At 40.0% G+C, this 20,672-nt stretch overlaps 1 protein-coding gene across 1 annotated transcript in view; it reads left to right on the top strand.

Annotated features, from left to right (window-relative positions):
* Positions 1-20,672, top strand: part of opcml (opioid binding protein/cell adhesion molecule-like) — a 56,393-nt gene that overhangs the window by 10,829 nt on the left and 24,892 nt on the right. The window contains exon 2 of the mRNA XM_027012706.2: positions 13,398-13,633. Within this exon, the coding sequence (XP_026868507.1) occupies positions 13,398-13,633 (236 nt within the window). The remainder of the gene's footprint in view (positions 1-13,397; positions 13,634-20,672) is intronic.

The raw sequence follows: 20,672 nt of genomic DNA on the forward strand, positions 1-20,672 counted from the left end.
ATTTCTGTAGAGGTCTGTGTTAAGTGATGCTGATATTCAGGGTGATATTATTACCTTCACACATCTATTTTGACCTAAAAGGCCGTGGATGCTACATTTTGTAGAGAATAAGGAGATAAGTTTATTCCATGACATATTTACATCCTTACTAAGGATCTCAGTGCTGTCAAGTCAGATGTCTCAGCTATACATTTCAAGATTTAGAATATAAAATGTACAGATCCTTATAACATATGAGAATAATATTCAGCTGCATATTTTGTTTTGTGAAACTCCAAACTTTAAGCAAGACCATATACTAGAACAAAGTCCTGAGACCAAAATACCCAGAAAAGTTTATGGTCTTTTGAAATAAGCTCTTCAACAGTGTTTTGATTGTGTCTATTTTATATGCATGTTCATGTAGTTCCCAGTGTCAAATCCAAACTATTCCATTAATTCTTACTATTTAATAACTCAAACCCTGTATTATTCTTCATTTCACACTGTAGCTTTTACTCTGGTTGTCTGTGTCCCATATAAATGACTCTGTCAGAACTGCTACTATGCCAATTTACACCAGTGTCTACTGTATGGAGTCATTCTGCTTCACCATTTCTTAAATTTCAGACTGAATTCAGAATATAAGCAGCTATTTGACTGAAGATAATGAACTTGGAAAGCTAATAATAGAAATGAGAGACAAAATGAAATTAGGTTTTGATTCATATCATTGTATTACATTGTATTACAGTGCATTGTATCATAATGTATAATTTGATCCATCTACACTGTCACAATGTTTAAAAAGGTGTTTTAGACCAAGGGCTCATATGGTATTTTTCTGTAGGCATATGCTGTAGATTCTCATTAATATTATTATGATATCATCTGAATGATCGGGACTGTCCAGTAATTGTTTGGATGATAATGTTGGTAGATGAAAAATGGGATTTGGCTTTTAATCACAGCCATAAGGCTTCTAAAGGCACTTACAAAAATATAACCCTGACTGGACACACCCACATTCTATTCATCTTCAGACCATTTCTGGCTTCAGTAATCACAGCCAAATGTAGGTGACGTTGATGCTCTGAACACTGGCATGCTCTGACAGCCCTGATGGAGACAGCACAAACAGCGATTGGGCAGAAAGAAACTGCAAGCACAGGCAGCCTGTTGGAGAAAAGTCCCAGGTCCTGTCAGCTCCACCTGTAACCCTGTATCTTCTTTACTCAAACTTACAGGTCCACTGGCTCTCTGATTGACCACATGACAGCCTGCCATAAACAACAAAACAATACACTGTGTGCGTGTGTGTGTGTGTGTGTGGGAGGGAGGGAGGGAGGGAGGGAGTGAAAGATGTGTGTGAGGATGGGAGAGACAGTGTGTTTACAAGTGTGAGAATGTGTGTGTTGATGTGAAGAGAGGGAGAGGCTGTGGGTACATCAAGATGGAGATGAGAGCAAGAGAGAGAGACACTACCTGTGGAAATTACATAGCTGTCAGTTCAGAGTTTGTTAGTTGTAGCTTTTAGCTTTTGACACATACCATTAATGTGTCTAGCGGACGTGTTTATTTTTAGTCATTTTAGATCTGTGCATGCATTTTACCACTTCTCTTGAAATGTGTTGGGCTCAACTGTAGGCAGTATCTGAGGACGCCAGATCTGTGTTTGCTACCAGTCCAATCTGAAGTTTAGGTTGGCAGTCAAAATGAGAGATGGAGAATCTGACTTCTATTTCCAAACTACTGCTCAGTGATGACAAAACTGTGATTTCCAGATGGACACACAAAAATAAAATATACAGTTTTGTCATTGTGTGAATGTTGAAAAATTATTTCCATCCAGAAAAGGAAGACGCCTACAGTTCCACATCTGCTCTTGGGTGTAGGTGGAAGATTTTGGCAGTAGAAATTCTGAGTACGCATGGAACATCTCTGAGGTCAGAAGCTTTGTTCCATAGCCATGTTTAGAAAAGAGATGAGGTATCACAACCTACAGACCTCAGCTACTGTGCAAAACCTCACTTGGCCCCTGCCTGCAATTTGAGCCAGCAACTCACTAGACTCCTTTTGTGAGGTTTTTACTTACTTACTAAGCCACTCTCAGCTCTCAGTTCTGGGAATTGGTGCTGTCCAAGAGGAAGGATGGGTCTCCTGCTCGTTTCACCTTCTAGGTGATTCGGTTTTGGAATTAGTAGTTTCAAGGTGCAGAAGCTCAGTGCAAAATCAGGCAATGAGGGCAGAGCCGTTTGGGGCTTCCTAAGCAAGGCCACCTACGGAGGCAGTAAGGGGGAAATACTAGGCCTGCACCCTCTTGTCCTCAGAGGTGAAAACAATTTTCTGTTCACTGAGCTCTTGGCTCTGACAAGTCCTGAAACCTGATGAAGTAGCAGTCTGTTGAAGGAAAAAATGAAACGAAACGGTCCTCAGGTGTTTTGTAAAACTCTGACCTTGAGCGACTGTGGGAGCTCATGGTTTCTTTGTTCTTGCACAGTACAGTAATTAGGAACACTTCTGAAGGCAAAGGGGATGAGATTTTATCAGAATCCCGAGATGCTATTATCCACAAAACCCAAAGTAAGGCAAAGTCATTGAGTGGAACTAGTCTTAAAGTGGTGCATTGAAGCATTTTCAATGTAACTGGCACCACAATTGTGACTGATACCACCAAGGTCTCAGTGTTTCAGAATTATGTTCAAGTTTTGATCTGTCCTACTTCATTATTTGGATGAAAAGTCTTTTCTGATTTTGTGTTGGTTTTAAAAAAAACTTTAAGTACAAGTAATGCGCTGTTTATTGAAGATTTACTTTGGTGTGTGGTAAATTGCTTTTTAAGTCACTAGACAACAGATGAAGATTTATTTATGGTTTTGTGCCAACTTCTCAAATTTGCCCAGCAGCAGGTTCTCAAAACATCCATACAACCCTACATACCATATATACTATCCTATACAGTAATGTAAGGATTAGTGCCTAGCATTCTAGACTTTGATTCAATCATTCATTGTTTCATCACATGTGTCCATGTAGAGTTTCTTTTGTTTTTATACCGCCAACCTATGCACAAACCTTAAGGATGAGACAACCCATGTGTAATGGACTGATGGTCATACTGTAATGTCAGGGTATGTTTTAGAAATTACTGAGATGTCAGTAGGAGTCAGAGAAAAGCCGTCATCTCATGATGACTTTGCACTGTTCTTTTGTACTTCTGTCAGCCTGATTTCCCCAAAACATATCACATAACAAAATGCAATGTACAAGACATCTTGGTCTCTTTAGGGTTAAAGTATTTGGCTATAGGAGCATAATACAAAGGCATTAAGCTCCCTTGATAAGACTGTGGACTGGTATGGCAAAGCAATTTCCACTCCTTTAAATCATTTAGAGGAGATTAAGCTTGAGCTTTAAAGTGGGAATCGCATTAATGTAAGCAGTGGGATCTGATGTCCCACAGGGATGCCTTCCCTCCATCACACCTGTGCTTATCCATAAAACAGGCTACAGTGTGGTGTTGAGCTTAGAAGAGGAGTGCTGACATGGCACTCCTACATGTCTTAACACACTATGTGCTGTCAGACTTATCTACAGACAGTGCCCACTTTGAGATATAGGCCCAAGGACACTGTCGAGCAATTACTTAAGTCAGAATGCTGATCCTAGATCAGTTTTTGTTGTATGTAAAATGTGCATTATTGACAGGAAACATGATACTTGATGTGTATGGTTTCATACTGCCAAACCAGCAACATGGCACGATTTTAAAGCAATTCATCATTTTCCAGTATTATTCGGTATTCTTTACACCTAAGATGGAACAGCACAGGTTGTGAATTGAAACTTTGCAGGAAGATTCTCATTCTAAAGGACACATTTATTTGACCTCACTCTGATAGGGGGCTTTATATTAGTCTTGAACTGTTGTCTGGTTAGGAGGGATCCCTATAGTTCAAGGTCTGTGCAGTTAAAGGCGGTGTATCATCATTCTTACAAGAAAATCTTGTAAAACTATTTTTCTAGGGATATTTGGTTTGTTTATTATGTAACATTTGAAAACACCAGCTGCCCTTTACATTGTGTTATCATTTTATGAGGAGAACACCAATACAAATAGTCAAACATTACTTGGGAGAAAAGTATTGTCCACAGGAACTAATTAAGAATGTTTTTTCCTTGTCCTATAAAGAAACTAGTTCAGCCCAGTAGTTAGTTTCGGTGGAAAAGCATGTATAGAACCATGTACCAGATAGAAATGTACAACCCACTTATTTGAAACAGTTATGTCTTAGAAATATGCCATATATTTACAATTAAAGTCTATAGTCCATGTTTTGGCATACACAACATTTTTCTAAATTACCCATTGTCCAATTATTCTTCATTTATCATCATCTGTCCACAGAACCGCTGTTAGCAAAACATCATGAGTGTATCAGGCCTAATGCACTTATCCCAGTGGAACATCCACTACCAGTGCCATCCAAATTAAATCTGGGCTGTGGTGGACCAGGGGTCAGAAGCCGACCAGTGACAAACGGGTGGAAGGTGGCCGACAACATGTGCATGGCAACACATGCAGTGTTGACTGTAGCTGTACAACTATAAATTGCACCATGAAGCTACAGGTACCTAATGCCCATGAGTATAGGTGCAAGGTAAATGTATCTAATAAAGTGAGTGGTGAGTGTATGACTCATGGTTTACATTATTCCTGCAAGTTCAACTTTGCTTTACCTCTGATTTTTAAAAGGCTATTTCCATTAAGAGCCTGGGGTGGCTATTTGAGGGTCCCTCAAGAGGCTCCTCCATTTGTGTCAGTATCCACATAGCACTCACATTTCCACGCACACTTTAAAACACCTGGAGGATTTGGGACCAGATTTTTTAGCGAGCTGCTAAAGTTGTTGATGGTTCTTCCGCTCTGCAGATTGGATGTAAACATAAAGAGGAAAACCAACAATACTTTTGTTTTAATCGTCCAGAACACATTTTAGGGTGAATGTTATTCATTCTGGAGCTTACAGTTTCCTGTTTTGTAAGACTATTAAAATATATCATATGTGATTATAGATCTAATTTAACTGAGGAAAACTAATTAAGGCTGATTAATTGGGAGCAAGTCATATTTAATGTTTGAATCTGGGTTTAAATCAAATATTCAATAAAAACTTTTCCCTGACCATTCCAATGATAATAAATAATGTAATAGAGTATAAATATACTGATCAATAATGTATGAATATATTTCTCCCTAAGTGATTATACGATGCAACTGTCAGGAGCTTTCATGTATAAAACATTCTAATGTTTCAGTATTGCCCGAAAGACCATTTTGAATGTGTAATATTTAATGCTTCTTTTATTTTAAAAAAGGCACTGAAAAGTCCTGAAACCACAGGCTGTTATAACAGAATATTGCTCTTTGACCACTGTATTTATTACTTTTGTGTTCAAATCTAGTTTGTCACTAGATTTTTCTTTATTTATTTTTTAACTGCAGCAGCCTTACTGTGATTGGACTCGATGGGACATAATCTAGGTATTAAACTGCAAAACACTCTCACTAGGAGCCACACCATGTCAGCGAATCAACACCTGCTATACTGTCTTAACCCTTCAAAGCTAAACAGCTTACAAATGAAATGCCAAGGACAGGCTCTCCACATGCACAAAGAAAGTCTTTTGAGTAGACTCTCTTGTAGATTTCCAATAAGGCATTGCTTCACAGTAATTTCCATCACATTTAGAACAGTCTACAAATTGAATCTAAAACACCTGTTTTGTTGCGGTTATTTATACTTCTATTTAATTCTAGAGAAAGTCTGTTTCATTGCAATGCTTCATTCAGCCTTTCTGGAGGATATGAATGCTTGGGGTTACCTGCTTCCTACTGGTTGGCACTGAAGAGAGAGATTGATTTTCATGGAGGGTAGAACAAGTGTTTGCTCCATCACATCCAGCGAAGATCCTATCCGCTCAGTATTATGTCCGGTGTAGGGGCCAATCACTCACTGTCTCTAAATATTTGTGTTGTCTTTTTGATTTCATCGTGATTTGCTGTTCGGTTCTCCTATTGAGGGTCTGAAAGCTAACATACTGCTTGTTATTTACCTTCTCGCTTCCAATGCCATTATCTGTTCAAACAAACACAATACACATTAGTACACACCTACCATACACAAAGGTGCGTATGTGCCAATGGACTAAAATTAACTGATATATCAACTCAATATATTCACAATTAACCAAATATATTCACAATTCACAACACTAATTATCCTGGAAATGTTTTATTTTATGTATAATTCTAGCTAATGTATTGTTTTTTCTTTGTAGATTAAGCAGTTGCTGACATCAGACATTGCAAAATGGAGCTAGTATATCTAGTATCTTGAAGCAATTAAAAATATAACAAGATGTAACAATGTTAAAAATGTAACAAGTATCAGATTCTTTATTTTAATATAGTCAACAATCCACTACTATATATATTTGTATGATGTAAATCTCTACTGCTGTTCTTATTTACATTCTGTTTAAGTCTTTATGCTTGTCCTTCACTCCTGCAAACTCCCATCGACATGTTTCAGCTCAGTGATTCTCTGCTGCTGCAGCTGCTCGCTGGATGAGAGCTAGAAATGACAAGACGAAGGAATGAAGATTAATCAGGCTTCATGACAGCCTGCATAGAGCAGGGCCCACACACACACACACACACACACACACACACACACACACACACACACACACACAGAGAGAGAGAGAGAGAGAGAGAGAGAGAGAGAGAGAGAGAGAGAGAGAGAGAGAGAGCGCGAGTGCAAACGAGCTCGGAAAAGACTATTAGACTCCACACACCCACAGCACAGTGAGGTGTTTCTGACACCATTCATGCACAGCTCAGCCTCACTGTTTGCTTTCTCTGCCATTCTGGAGAAAGAGGAGCTTTTAGGTTGCTGAAGTCACTGGGTTGATAAGGTATCACCGTGAAAAAAAGCGTTGTTTATTCATTGGATTGCTGCCGCTTTTATTATCTGTCTCTTTGGGTGTTCAGATTTAGAATGACTGAATCTTCAGTACATTCAACTGACATGAGCTCAACTTAGGTGATGCTTTTAATATTGCATGACGTAGCATTAATCGTTAATAGTAGCACAATAATTCTAGGCCAGAGATTAAATGTTGTCAGGCCTGCTAATATCTGTCCCTTTTACCAATCATTAATTCAAAGGAATACCTGTCAGCCCATCGTCGAACTGTCTTTCTGTCTCTGCCTTGCTTTCTCCTTTTGTCTTGTAACCTTTCCTCATATCCTCGTGGTGTCTTCTCCTTTCTTCAAACCAGGTAAAGTACTTCAGCTAAAGCGTTATCAGAGAACCTTGGCACTGGCTGTAGATAAAAGTGAAATGGTGTGATGATAGGCTGAGGGTGTGCGCATGCGCTTTAGCGATGACATTGTCTGTCTTGCATTATGAGGATTTGTTTCCATTTACTGGTGATGTAGCTAGTAATTCCTCCCCTAATTGTTAATATCAACACAGTGTGTTTAGCTGTCAAACAGAGAAAGAGAAATGCACGGTAACCAAGACAAACAGTCATGAGGTAATGCAAATATTTCCAGTAAACAATAACAGCACAGCCATGCGTTAATGGAAGGCAAAACCTGAATGAGTTCATGTGATTAAACGATAAGCATTAAAGAACAGCTGAGCAAATAGCATAAAGAAGGACTACCTTGACAGTGTAGTGCCGTCTAATCTATTACAGTATCCTGCACGTAACAGCAGCTTGATACAGTGTGCAGTCATCAGCACTGATTCAACGTTTGCTTTGTTTGCTGTCCTGGATAAGTGTGTCAAAGTGGGTAGCAAGTGAACTACATCATTTGGAAGTAATAAATAAATAACTGAATATTTATGTAAAGATTTGGTTGTGAATGGAGGTTGTGGCTTCTATTTCATGCCACACTACTTTCCTCTCTCTAACTTTATTCATATTGCCTGAGCATCTTTTAAGACCAAAATCCATCAACATTTTGCTCAGAATCTGATTTTGATAAAGAGTTATTTCACATGGGTAAACTCTATCTAGGATACCACAGCCATGCTTTCATCTGCATTTGGAATCCATGAGCATCTAGATCTTTTTTATGCTTGATAAGAAGCAATAATGCTGAAAACCCACACCTGCTCTTTTATCGTGTTTGGTCTGAAAGTGACTGGACTTTCATCAATATTAGGAGTTTTCAGAATAGCTGGAAATGTCTCCATCTCTTTTTTGTTTAAGCTTTCAGAATGCATCTCAACGTTCTCATCATATCTGTTGTAAATCTGTCACACCCAGTAAAATCAGTGCTTAATAGTATGAGGCGAGGTCTACCTGTGTACTATCTTCACCAAAGCTGCTTGCAAACAGAGCCGACTGTGTTATCGGGAAGCATACTAGAGTTCTTATTTCTATCAATAGGCTGCACGACGCCCTTGAGATCCCCTTGGTTGTGTTTCAGAGCCAAGAGACTAATATTTTACACTGCTTTGAGTTTCTTGGTCACTGCATGGCTGGTAGTTTAAAAAGATGTGATAAGTCTCATGCACACTGGAGTGCGTGTTGGACAGCTCATTATGAGTGATTTAGCAGCTACTTGCTTACTGCTTAAGGGAGTTAAAACCAGGATCTCTGGCATCCAAGTGCATTGTTAACAGGACATATTCCTTTATTCCAGTTTCTGTGTCTCGCCACTTGCTCAGAATTACTATAACCTCACAGGACTGGATTCTGGCCTAAAATCTCAATAAGAAGTTTTTCTGATCAGCATGCCAGTTGACGTTTCAAATTTGCAAATCACATTGTGAGGGGAGATCTCAAAATAGTGTTGGAACTGGACAGAATTTGTCTACTGATAATAGAATTTGTGCCTTTACAAAAGCTACGTGACAGGACCATGCACAATATACAAGGTCTATTGAGGGAAAAAACAAAAAAACAAAGATGCCAGAAGGCTCAGGAGGAGGTATCCAGTATCTGACACCACCAGACTATGAACCACCTTGTTTGAAAAGAAAAAAAATTCTGCTTTAAGATGGCATGGCATTTTTGCCTATGTTCAAGTAGTGAAGTGCTGCTCTAGCATTTTCCACCCCAGCTTTGCTTTTCCAACTGCCTTATGGAATAACTTGTTATTTGTGAGTCATTCAGGTTCTCCTGGGTCTGATATACACTTGTGTGGCTCTTTCATTGCCATAGAAGGCATTGAGGACAGCTTTATTCCCTTGTATCTGTGCAGTCTCAACTGCTGGCCTGTCTGGGCTGTTCTGTGCTTAAGTGCTGCTGTGCGTTCTTCACCCCTTTTACTGATTCGACCCTGCCTCAAGGCATATTGGTTTCCTTTTAGTTTTTACTCAACACTTTCATTGTGATCTTCTCTAGAACTTCATACAAGGTCTTTTAAAATATATTTTTTTATGTCTGGACAGTTAAGAGTGTAGCATAGAGCATACATTTGAGACTCAGCAGTGGTCGATGAAGGCTCATTCAATACACCATCAATACCACAGACTTAGATGTCACTTGCCACTTCAGAACCTTTAAACCAAAGTTCATAGGACAGAATCAAAGTGTTATACTGCAAAAAACAACAATGAGGAGGTGAATAATTTACTTCTTGTGTCGCAATGAAAGTATGATTCATTTAATGGAGACCAGAGGGGGGAAAATGGCCACTTTTGTGTGTAATTCTATTGCCTCTGGCAACATTGTTTTGAATTGCATTGTGACCTGAAAATCCTTTGAGTCTTTGTTTGTGGAGATATTGTTGAGTGGATGGATGCATTGACAGACAGCCTCCCCTCTGTGTTATTGACTAACAAGGAAAAAGATGGCGGTTTTTCTCGTTCCTTTGCAGGCCAATCATCCACATGACTAGTTAGCCCTTGCAGTGGGTTGAGGCCCTCAGACAGATTCTTTGAGAACTGACACAAATAGAATGTTAGAGCATTCAGCCTGAACACTGTGACAAAAGTGACAGTCACAAACTGAGCTCCACAAATGTATTGTTATTTCAAATCAAAGTCCAAAAAGTCTCCACATCTCAGAGGAGATATGAAGTGGCTGTAAAACTCTTATGAATGCGTTCACTTTTTCAGTATAATGAATTGACAGGGAGTTTTGATTCAAATGTATTCACTGAACCATCTGGTGTCCATAGCAAAAATTTCCAGTTAAATGCGTTGCCTTATTGTTTTGACAGAATTTCAAAGTCTGCATGGATATCTATAACACATTTCCCTCTTTTTTTCTGGCAAGAAGCCAACTCCAGTGTGCAAATGAATAGAACTCTGTCAGGCTGTTAGCTAAAGGAGACCTAGGAGTGGCCTCTTCAGCCCAAGCTGACCCCATTCTCTGCCTCTAGTGCAGTGGCCTTCATCAGTCAACCTACCACTGTTCCCCCCAAGACCACATGGCCATCTGCTGACAATGATCTGCAGCCACTAAAAACCCTTGGAAACAGCTTATTGATCTCTTTATATGTAAGAACTAGGCACTGGAGAAGGATAAGGCAGTGGCAAGTATCACTCTAGGAAACAACACAATCTATACCAAGTGTCCAACAAGTAAGGGGCCGTTTTCTAAGCATCAGTGTGTACAGCTTTCATTGAAAAGTAAATGTTGACAATTGCCCTGGGCCTTAAAGGCTATAGTACACTGACATTACTATTGGCAGGATATTGATGTTTTCTGTTGAGAATACATCAAGTTGAGAATTTTGGTCACACACAATATTTATTTCATTTATTTATTACCATCACATATCGCAGCAACAGTTCTCTGGATTTTTAGAATGTAATCAATCTTTAAACTGCTTTTAATGTGTCTGCTTAGTTGTATTGCTTCTTGCTTGGGTTTTGACAAAAGGTTTTGACAAATGCTGGAGTATAATTTCCTTAATGAGAAGTGCTATTATAAAAGGGTCCCACGAGATTCTTACAATCACACGATGCATTGTGAAGATTGACCTACTGTATATTTCACTTGTAGCTGCTTAACCTTTAGGATAGCAGGAATCATGGTTTGGGACCACATGGTGGCCAGTACATGAGCAAAGCCTAAATCTCATTTGTGCATTTTTCACATTTATGGCTATCTGGAGGAAACTGTCTCTCCTGCCATCAGGTCTCTCTAGGATATCTTTAAATTGGAAAACTCTGCCTTGCAGTTACCTCCTGTGCAAAAAGACAGTTTAGAATGTATTGATAATCCGTCTATGTTTTATGGAATGTACTTGAGCACTGGGGATATTTCTTTATATTAACGATCCTACACTAAGGTGGCTGACAATCCATTAGAGTAGACTGCATGGGGGCAGTGTGACAGAGTCATTAGTCTAGTGAATGAGGCTTGATCTCATCTTGTCAGTGCTCAATAATGGAGACACTGCCTTCGAGGAAACTGCTCTTACTTTTCGATGCTGGTGGTGAAAATGCAATTTCCAGTCCTTATGCTTTAGGATAGCCTCAATTGAAGAACACTGCATAAAGATGTCTTTATGTACATCTTTGCTATATTTGATTATCATTAAGTAACCATTGCTATTATATCAACAGAAGGCCACCCTATTTCTTGGCTATAGTTGTAACACTAGTCTGGTCTTACGGGTTAAGCCATGCTGTATCAGTGCTTATGCTGCTTCCTGAATGTGAGGAGGTGGTGGAATTGCAAGCAGTACTTATCATCATGGGACACATTGAGACATGCTTGGATGAACAGCCTCGTTTTGATGATTGAGGCCTTTGCATACAAAACTGACGACCTAATAAAATCCAGGGTCTGTCCTTTAGTTATCATGATTTACTGTATTTATGAGAAAAACAGAGGTTATGGGAAAGTGATTGGTATAGCCCCACAAAGTTAAAAGCACTTTCCCCACAGGGCGCAGCCAGCAAATGATATAGTTTCATAAACATTTCACATTTTCAGGTCAAATTGAAGTTATTGTAAAGCAAAAACATTTGAAACCAAAATGCTTCTTGCTTTGGTTCACAAAAGTCTGATGCAAAAGTGCAGAGCATGCATGACTTTACCGAGAGGAGCTTAATCTGGTGGTTTTCTATGACTCCAATTCTCAGCAAGCTCTCCTGCAGACTGCCACTTGATGCAGATTAGCACCCTCTGAATGAGCTCATCCTTTGAAGAATATCCTAAGAAAGCATTGACTTCACATACTCTATTGTTGCCCTCCAGATTTGCAGAATCTTTGAGAAGTGCTCTCTTGTTGACAATGTTTTTGTTCGGGGGTCTGTGAAATGCCGTTTCCAGAGGGTTAGATAATCATGTTAGTGTCTTTGACCTTGTAGCAGGATTTGACCTTGAGGAGAAAGTAGGGCTGTGGTATACTGTGGGCAGGCAGGATGTCTGGCACACTGATGAGGATGGGAATCTTCGTTACACCTCGTCATTGAATAATACCACACTGGTCTTGTGCTTCCTCTGGTATTGGCAGATAAGCAGTGACTGTTTTGCTCTGAGGAGGCTCCTCTACTGTGTGTTTGCAAAACTATATTGAAATGCTTCTGCTCTATTCTGATAGAGTGGCATTTGAATAAATGTTATCCCTAAAAGGAAGCTTTTGTTTGCTTTCGCTTTAGACAGGATGAGGTGTAATATAAGACCTTAATTTCATCAAAGGGCTTGGGTTTTGTATGCCATTATCTTGCATTTCTATCTTATAGTCTACGAAACTTAACTAAATAAACTTAAAGACCTTCAGAATTGCTTAAGCAGATTTGCTGCCTAAGCACTGAGAAACAGGCATTCTTGGTATGGTGTTCTTTATGGTGTAGAGTATTTTACAGTGTATGTCAGTTTTGTGATGCTTTAGGGATCTTTCTGACCATTCAGGCATGCATTTTCCATATGGAGTGTGGGTATAAATAAGTGCATCTTGTGATATCCTAAGACTGGTAATTATACGATTCATTGCAGTTTTTAATTATTCTATTTTCATCAGTATTATTAATTAATTGATGGTTTCTATTATAATAAAATAAAGTAAAAATCTGTATATTTTTGCTAAATGTGCTAATAGATTAACTGTTTTGTCTTCCTCTTATGTATGATGTTGTATAGTTTCATTTCACTGTCATTATGTTGTGTTCTGAGGCAGCTGAGAAGATGTTAAACCATTTTAAATTGAAGGGTAGAACTGAATGTGGAACGTAGAATATTAAACAGAACATAAACCATTTTAGTCTTTGCAGGATGCCAGCCAAAGATTTCTGACACTTAAAATACATTCTTATTCTTGTTTTGCCAAGGAATGGGATAGTAAGAGACCACTGATCAAAGCAAAACTGGCATTTCAAAATCAGAAACAAAGATACTGTTAAATAACAATCACATTTTCTCATGCCTTTTAACAGATGCAATGTGGACAGCAAGGTATCAAGGGTAGCTTGGCTGAATCGGACCACCATTCTCTTTACGGGAAGTGAGAAATGGTCTTTGGACCCACGGGTGGTTCTGCTAAACAACACAGCAGTGACGGAGTACAGTATAAAGATCCTGGATGTGAACTTACATGATGAGGGACCATACGTCTGCTCCATCCTCACAAACAAGAAACCAGAGTCCACCAAAGTTCATCTCATCGTGCAAGGTAAACTTACCTTCCCAAAGGCAACTCTCTCAGGTGGTTTTTGAGATTTGTAAAGTAGCATTATTGTGTGTTTTTTTTTTCCTGTGACAGAAATATCACCCCCGACAGTGGAAGTCTTCATCACTCACGCTGCTGAGATTACAGAAATTGTATCAAAACTCACCCAGGATTGTTTTGCGCCTGAGTTGACATTTCAGTAAGATAGATAAAGGTGAAGAACAACTTCAATTCTCCTTCCATGGACTGATATAATTAAACGAATCTCTCCAGATGTGGCTCTGTGATGAAATTGGGATTTAATCTGGGTTTAATTTCGAATCGTTGATAGATATTGATTTAGGACACACATCAGAAGGGAAGAGATGGGGAGAAAGGGAGAGAGCAGCTCTGGTCACTTCTCAGAGCCAGAACTCTAATTCAACTGTCCAAGCACAGACCTTTGTCATCATTTACAGTGCAATCAATTCTCTTTGCAAAAACAATTAACGTGACCATTATCAGTATCTTTGCTAGTACTAAAGCCATATCAACACATTGCTTTTGTCATCTGATATTCTGTTAAAAAACTGTTTTTGTTTGAATTTTTCTTAAGCATTTAGGGATTCAGTAAAAAGCAAACATTTTTTTTTACATTGTTCTGAGAGAAAGTGCTTTTTTTACAACTTGAAAAGTTCTTATCTACCGTTCATGAATGTTTAGTGCTTAGTACAGATACTAATCACTTCACATACAGAATAACTAAACAAATAAATAAAACCTTTATGTTAAGAAATTAGATACACCTAATATTAATCGATGCTCGAGATTCTTATAAACAAGGTATATTTCTCAAAAATAATTTAACTTCCTTTGTCGTCTTATTCCTTTTATAGTATTAAATTATATCAATCATAAAAGAGATTATTTCTCAATAGGCTCATTACAATATTTGTTGGCACTGATTTATTAAATATTAGCAAGCAAAACAATAGATTAAAAAGTAAGATAGCATGTGATTAGAGCATTTCAGATGCTCCAGTCAGTAGCACTGTTGGAGAAATTGTGATTTCTCACACACCACAAACAAGAGAGTGTACAGAAGTGGAAAAAGCACAGAGGTCTTTGGGAAATGGTATAGCAAATATCAGTTTAAAATCTGCTTCTTGCAGTTTAATGCATCCTGTGGGAAATAATGCTTGTGGCAAACTAGAGTATGGACACACACACACACACACACTCACACACACACACACACACACTCACACACGCACACACACTCACACACGCACACACACACACACACACACACACACTCACACACACACACACACACACACGCACACACACACTCACACACACACACGCACACACACACACACACACACACACACACACACTCACACACACACACACACACACTCACACACACACATATATGACAAATACTGCTGGGTGTGTAAGAGCATGATCCAAATAACACATGAAATAGAGAAGAAGGTCAGATAAAGTAATAAGCAGGGGAGACAAAAATCACATTAGCTCGGAAAAAATTATAAGCTGAGAAAACAGGATCTATTGGGGAGATGTGTGAGGAGAGGTAATCCCACCCACATAGAGATGCATGATTAATGCCAAATATGCAGGAAGATTTCTCATTTCATTGAAGCATATACTATTCTAGTTGAATTATTTGAAGCCCTACAGAAATCGGTCAGAAAGGCTCCCATTTTCCGAGTATTATAATAAGATACGAGTCAGAATGGTGAAGTGTAGATATAGTTTTTTACGCTTGCTGAGGTCTCGTTGACAGATATAAATAAATAAATAAATAAATAGATAGATAAATAAATAAATAAATAAAAGGTTTCAGCGGAACACTCTGGCCAAGGTTCCCACACAGAGCCAAAGCCATTTGAATGCAGAATGTGCAGTTGGGGTGCAGATCACGAAGTGTGTAGGTTAAGGGTCACATTCTTGTTTGACGAAAAGGTGGATTTCAGTATTCGAAAGAGAGTTTGCTCTAATTCTTTGTGCTTCTATAAATTTGTCTGGAATAGTCTTACAGCCTGGATTCTGGAAATTTTGAGCTGATGCGTGTCGCAGGACTGAGTACAATGGGCTATATCAGAACTCTTCTTTGTTTGAATACCTTTTTAACTTCCACCTGTATGAAGAGTGTCCAACACTAAGGAAGATATCGAGGAATTGCAAGTGACATACTCCTTCACCTTCTCAGCCAGTCGCTGTGTGATGAGAGGTATACTATTACTGTGCATCGTGCCATTGGCAGTGTATTGAACAGCTCTGCTCATGTAGTTGTTGTTATCCAATTATGTTATTAACCTGATCACATTACATATTGCTTTTCTCATTATCTTAGAGAAAACTTTGTGTGGTTCCATAGCTTATGCCTACTTTTAACTTAAAGAATTATATGGAGTTCTTGATACCCTTGTGGAAAAAGGAAACCAGCATCACTTGATGACTGGAGAATACAAATCCACACTTTTTTAACCAACGCTTTTCAGCACATGGGCCTTCATCAAGGTGCTCAGTGCAACTGAATTCTGAATAGACTGAATGAAAAGAAAGTCAAGTCACAAAACTAACAGAATGTTTTTATATATCAGTATTTTAAATAGCTTTCATATTTTTGCTTTACCATGTAATTATGGTCTTCTGATCTCACTTTGTGGGACCACATACATATGGAGCAATGCCACTACATATTTTGAGCCAATAGCAATGCAGCATTAGCAAGCAACATGATGCATTTGGACAAGAACACTAATCCCACCCCTGGCAATGAGGCTGTGTGGCTTATAATGTCACTCCACCAAGAACAGAGCTGCTACCATCCAATTCCTTCTTCTGGGAAAGGGGCCATTCCTTCTGGCTAGGCAGCAAAGGACAGTACAACTCAGAGTTTAGTTGAACCGCTGGGCACAGTCCTTCTTTTCAGGGCCTTGAGCTTGCTGTTGAAATGCTTGGAAGCCAGCACCCGCTCTGGTAGTATCTGTGTCTGCATTTTTATCAATAAGGACCTGTATTTTATCTGCCAAAGGCTAAAGCCAAGGCACTAGCAGCTGAATACTGTGCATGTTAGCTTGGGTCTGTAGAATCAAGAAGGCTGTGATGCTTGTAATGGAGGCTCTGTGCTGGGCTGAGTCTCTGGAGAGAGCGTGGTCTTACGCAGCTGCCTGCACCAGAGCCAGCATTGTTCAGGTGGTGAGGCGTATGGCTGGTAGGGTGAGATTCTCAAACCTAGGTGTGCAGGGCAGGATTAAAGATAAGGAGACATTGCCCTGCTCACAGCAGCTCAATAGGCTAAAATGTGAACCGCTCTTGCAACAACCAAGTGTGGAAAAGCGACTCTAAAGAGAATGCATGCATACTGTATTTCTCTCTGAAGACACCTCCCCTGAGTGAGGCATCCCTTCCCATAGCTGGCATGTTGGAGCAGTTGGTGTCTGTTTTGTGAATTTCTCAGCAAGAAATGTTTGCTTTTTTGGACCACTCACCAGCATGTCCTGTGGGTAGGATCCTGTCTCCTCATCCTACTTCCCCACCACCCATCCTGAACACTTCTCATTCGTGTCTTGGATTAGTGCTACATCTATTTCTGTGTGGATAACAGCAGCTGGAGGGGCTTGTCTTCGTAAAAAGGCCTCATCATCTTCCACAGCATCGATCCAATGCATTGATCAGTAGTAATACGAGGAGAGATGCAATGTGTTAGAGTCCAGGGCAATATGAGACCTGTCATTTTCCCCCAAGCTACCTCCAAAGTACACAAAGCATCATTCTAATGAAACCACAATGTATAGGAGACAAATGAAGGTTACTGTAATCTGATGATTTCAGAATAAAAGTCTTTTAGGCCACAGGAACCTGGAACGTAAGGCATGTCTAGAGCAGACCCTATGGCAGGTGGCCTATAAATCCCCTTCAGAATAAAAAGTACTTGGTTATAAGTGAGTAATATTAAAATATGTACACAGTCATAGCCTTCAAATATGTGTCATTTGTCCTTGTCCATTTCGATGCAAGAAAAATGCATTAACTGCACCTTTCTTTACGGTAACATATTTACCTTTGCCATGATCATAAACATTTCTTACAGTCCCTGGTGGATGTGTCAGGTACCGATGCCAGCATGACAGGGTGGTTCTGTTGGGACTGGCAGAGGGCATGCTGGGCTGAAGTTGGCTTCACCAGTGGCAGGCCAGCCAGGTGACGCCTGGGGTGTTGCTGGCCGGGATGCCCCCGCTGAAAGGCATGCCCTCTCAGCAGGCCTTACTCAGTTGTGCCGTTCAGCGTTCCGGTTCGGGGCTTCAGTCTAACGAGCTTTCAACAATGACTGTGCTGCTGTGACAATACCCTGTCAAAAACAAACTGGCTCTCAAAGCTCCCTGTGATGGATTGCTTGTGATTTAGCGGCAAGCAAAACAAACAAACAGCAGTTGTCAGATGCCAGAAGCCGCCATTGCAACAAAGACCACTTTGTTGTGGGTACTGTAAGAACATGAATATTGTCCAGTGGAATCAACAGCCAGTCACATTCAGCATGGGCAATGAAACCATCGTAATAGCTGTAGATGAAACTTACTGGAACTTACTAGGACAACTTACATGGTTTCTGTGTGCTTGTTAAGTGTCTTGGATGGCTCATGCAGAAGACAAAGAGACCTCACACGGATTCTTGGGAGAACAGAACCTGGCAGAAGGAGAAGTGAGGGTCACAGCAACTTGAAGTGACGTAGTGTGGAGCAACAGTGCAGTTATTATTCAGCCCAGAGGTGTTGTTTGTTGTCTAGATGATAAACACAGCTTGGAAGACAAAAACAAAAGCAAAATATGATAGACTCTCACAGTGGCCTTGTCAAAGGAAGTACGCTAAAACAGAAATATGTTCTGCCTTAAGTAGTTTTGCCTTACCATATCTTTTCTGTTTTCAAGAGGTTGGCCTTGCTAAATCCTCTCCATGACCAAGGCTCGCTCCAGCACATTATTATTACAATATGGTTGCAGGCTTGTTTTTGGTGAGGAAGAACTACAAAAGTGAAATGATAGAACCTAGATAAAATATCTCAAACCAGTCTAAGATGCTGTTTATTTATTTTTTATTTTGATCATAGAAGTACTGAATACTGAGTACTTGAATGCAGTCATAAATGGAATACCTCTTACCTCACTGGCATGCAAAACCAATGTGGAAATGCTACTTTGAACACATGTCACAGACAAGGAACAGGGTGACGAGTGGGGTTTTGAAGAGTTCTTCGTCTGGTGGTGAACAGTGCACCATGCATATGGAGTGGCCACGTTTGAACCGAACCGGGTGAGAACAGAGTGGAGCGGGCGTGGGAGATGGTGTGCGGGGTGGAGACGTTTTGATCAGAAGCGGGTGAGGAGAGAGTGTTGTGCAGGTGTCGGGCCCCGTGCAGGTAGGGTGTTCGAGGTGATGATAACACACCATATGGTCCCTGGATCTAGCTCTCAGTGCAGCAAGTCAGGGAGCAGGCGATTCTGGCGGGTTTGTCTCAGTTACAGCAAAACAAAAAGCACATATGGAACTATACATATTTTTTGTTAGTGTGCATATTTTTACATACATTTCTTATGTAAGTTTTGGTTCTGTGGTGAAACCCTGAGGTGATGACGCATCTACTGTTTGTACCTGCTAACGCCTAGTATACATCAGAAGCCAAGCAGCATGGCTTAACCTGTTTTGTGCATAATTGAAAACAGAACCAACACTAAACGTGGCTGATCAAAAGTGGATAACAGAATACGTCGTGTCATGCAGAAATATACAGCTAAGAACACAGAAATATCATCTTCCTTCTGTATGTGTAATGGTAGACTCAGAATTAGTTGTTGTTCTAAGTGCTTCCTTCTGCAGTATTCCAACTTGTGAACAATATGTCCTTTGTGCTTATTATGTGTCAAAGGGCAAGGGCCATTCAATTCAATTAGTCATCAGCGAAAACATGGGTAGGATTATTCTCTGTCCTCTGCTCAAGTGTAATGATTTGTCTTTGTTTTAGATTAGTCCTGAAACCCTCTCCTCCTTAGGGGAAGAGATCTGACGGCCTCTCAACTCGCTGAACATTTGTGTAATAAGCCTCAATTCTCGTTTATTGGATTGAGAAGCAGCCCTTTCCCTCATTTTAAACAGCAGTAATGAGCCATTGGAAGGACTTTGGCAGTGTTATGAGGATATAAATGGAAAAAGAGTCCTCAGCAATTTGCCCAAGTAATACATTAGTAGCAGCTAGTTCAACAGAGGCATTGTAGGGTCTATTTTTCACTGACAGAGTTCTTCAGGTGGCCTGCCTGCTTTTCCCACCATCCCTCTGTCCCTAGGTGTATCAGCATAATGGATCTTAGATTGAAGGCCATTCCTGGGAATGCGGAATGTGAGGATGGAAATATGTCAAGCATTTCATGAACGAAGGGCTGATCATGTTGATCTCAGACAGGGGTGACTCAAGCACAACTAAGGGATTAAGGCTCTTCAGACACCAGCAACACTATTTTTTGTTCAAGCCAAAGTTTGTTAAGCTTTTTTGTTGATTTTATGACTATATGTCTCATTATAATAGCCCTGTTAAATCACCAACAGACTGAGGACTGTGATCTGGGCATTGTGAACTCCGAAGCCAGTGAAGTGAGGCCATGTATCATTACCAATGATATTTGTGTCATTTTTATCATGGGAGTGTGTGGGCACAGTTCCAAATTAGTAAGTCAGACTGTAAAAGAGAGGAAATGACTCCTACTTCCCCTGGGGTGGTAGTGTGAAAGTCATGCCATGAACAGAAAATGACTAATATGAGGTCAGACAGTCTTTTTCATGATTTGAAATTTCTCACCTTGTCCTAGACCACAGATCCATGGCTAATGTAGTAAGCGGCAGTGTTCTTTAGTACCAACACAGTCCCAGTCTATGGGATGCTACACTCATCAGCAATGCAGTAGTGACACTTGTCACAAACCTGCAGTGAGGTTCAGGCTGGCCATCGACCCACACATCGTTCTACTGGTGCAAACACTG

This window comes from Electrophorus electricus, chromosome 17 (assembly GCF_013358815.1).
Source record: "Electrophorus electricus isolate fEleEle1 chromosome 17, fEleEle1.pri, whole genome shotgun sequence".
NCBI lineage: Eukaryota > Metazoa > Chordata > Actinopteri > Gymnotiformes > Gymnotidae > Electrophorus > Electrophorus electricus.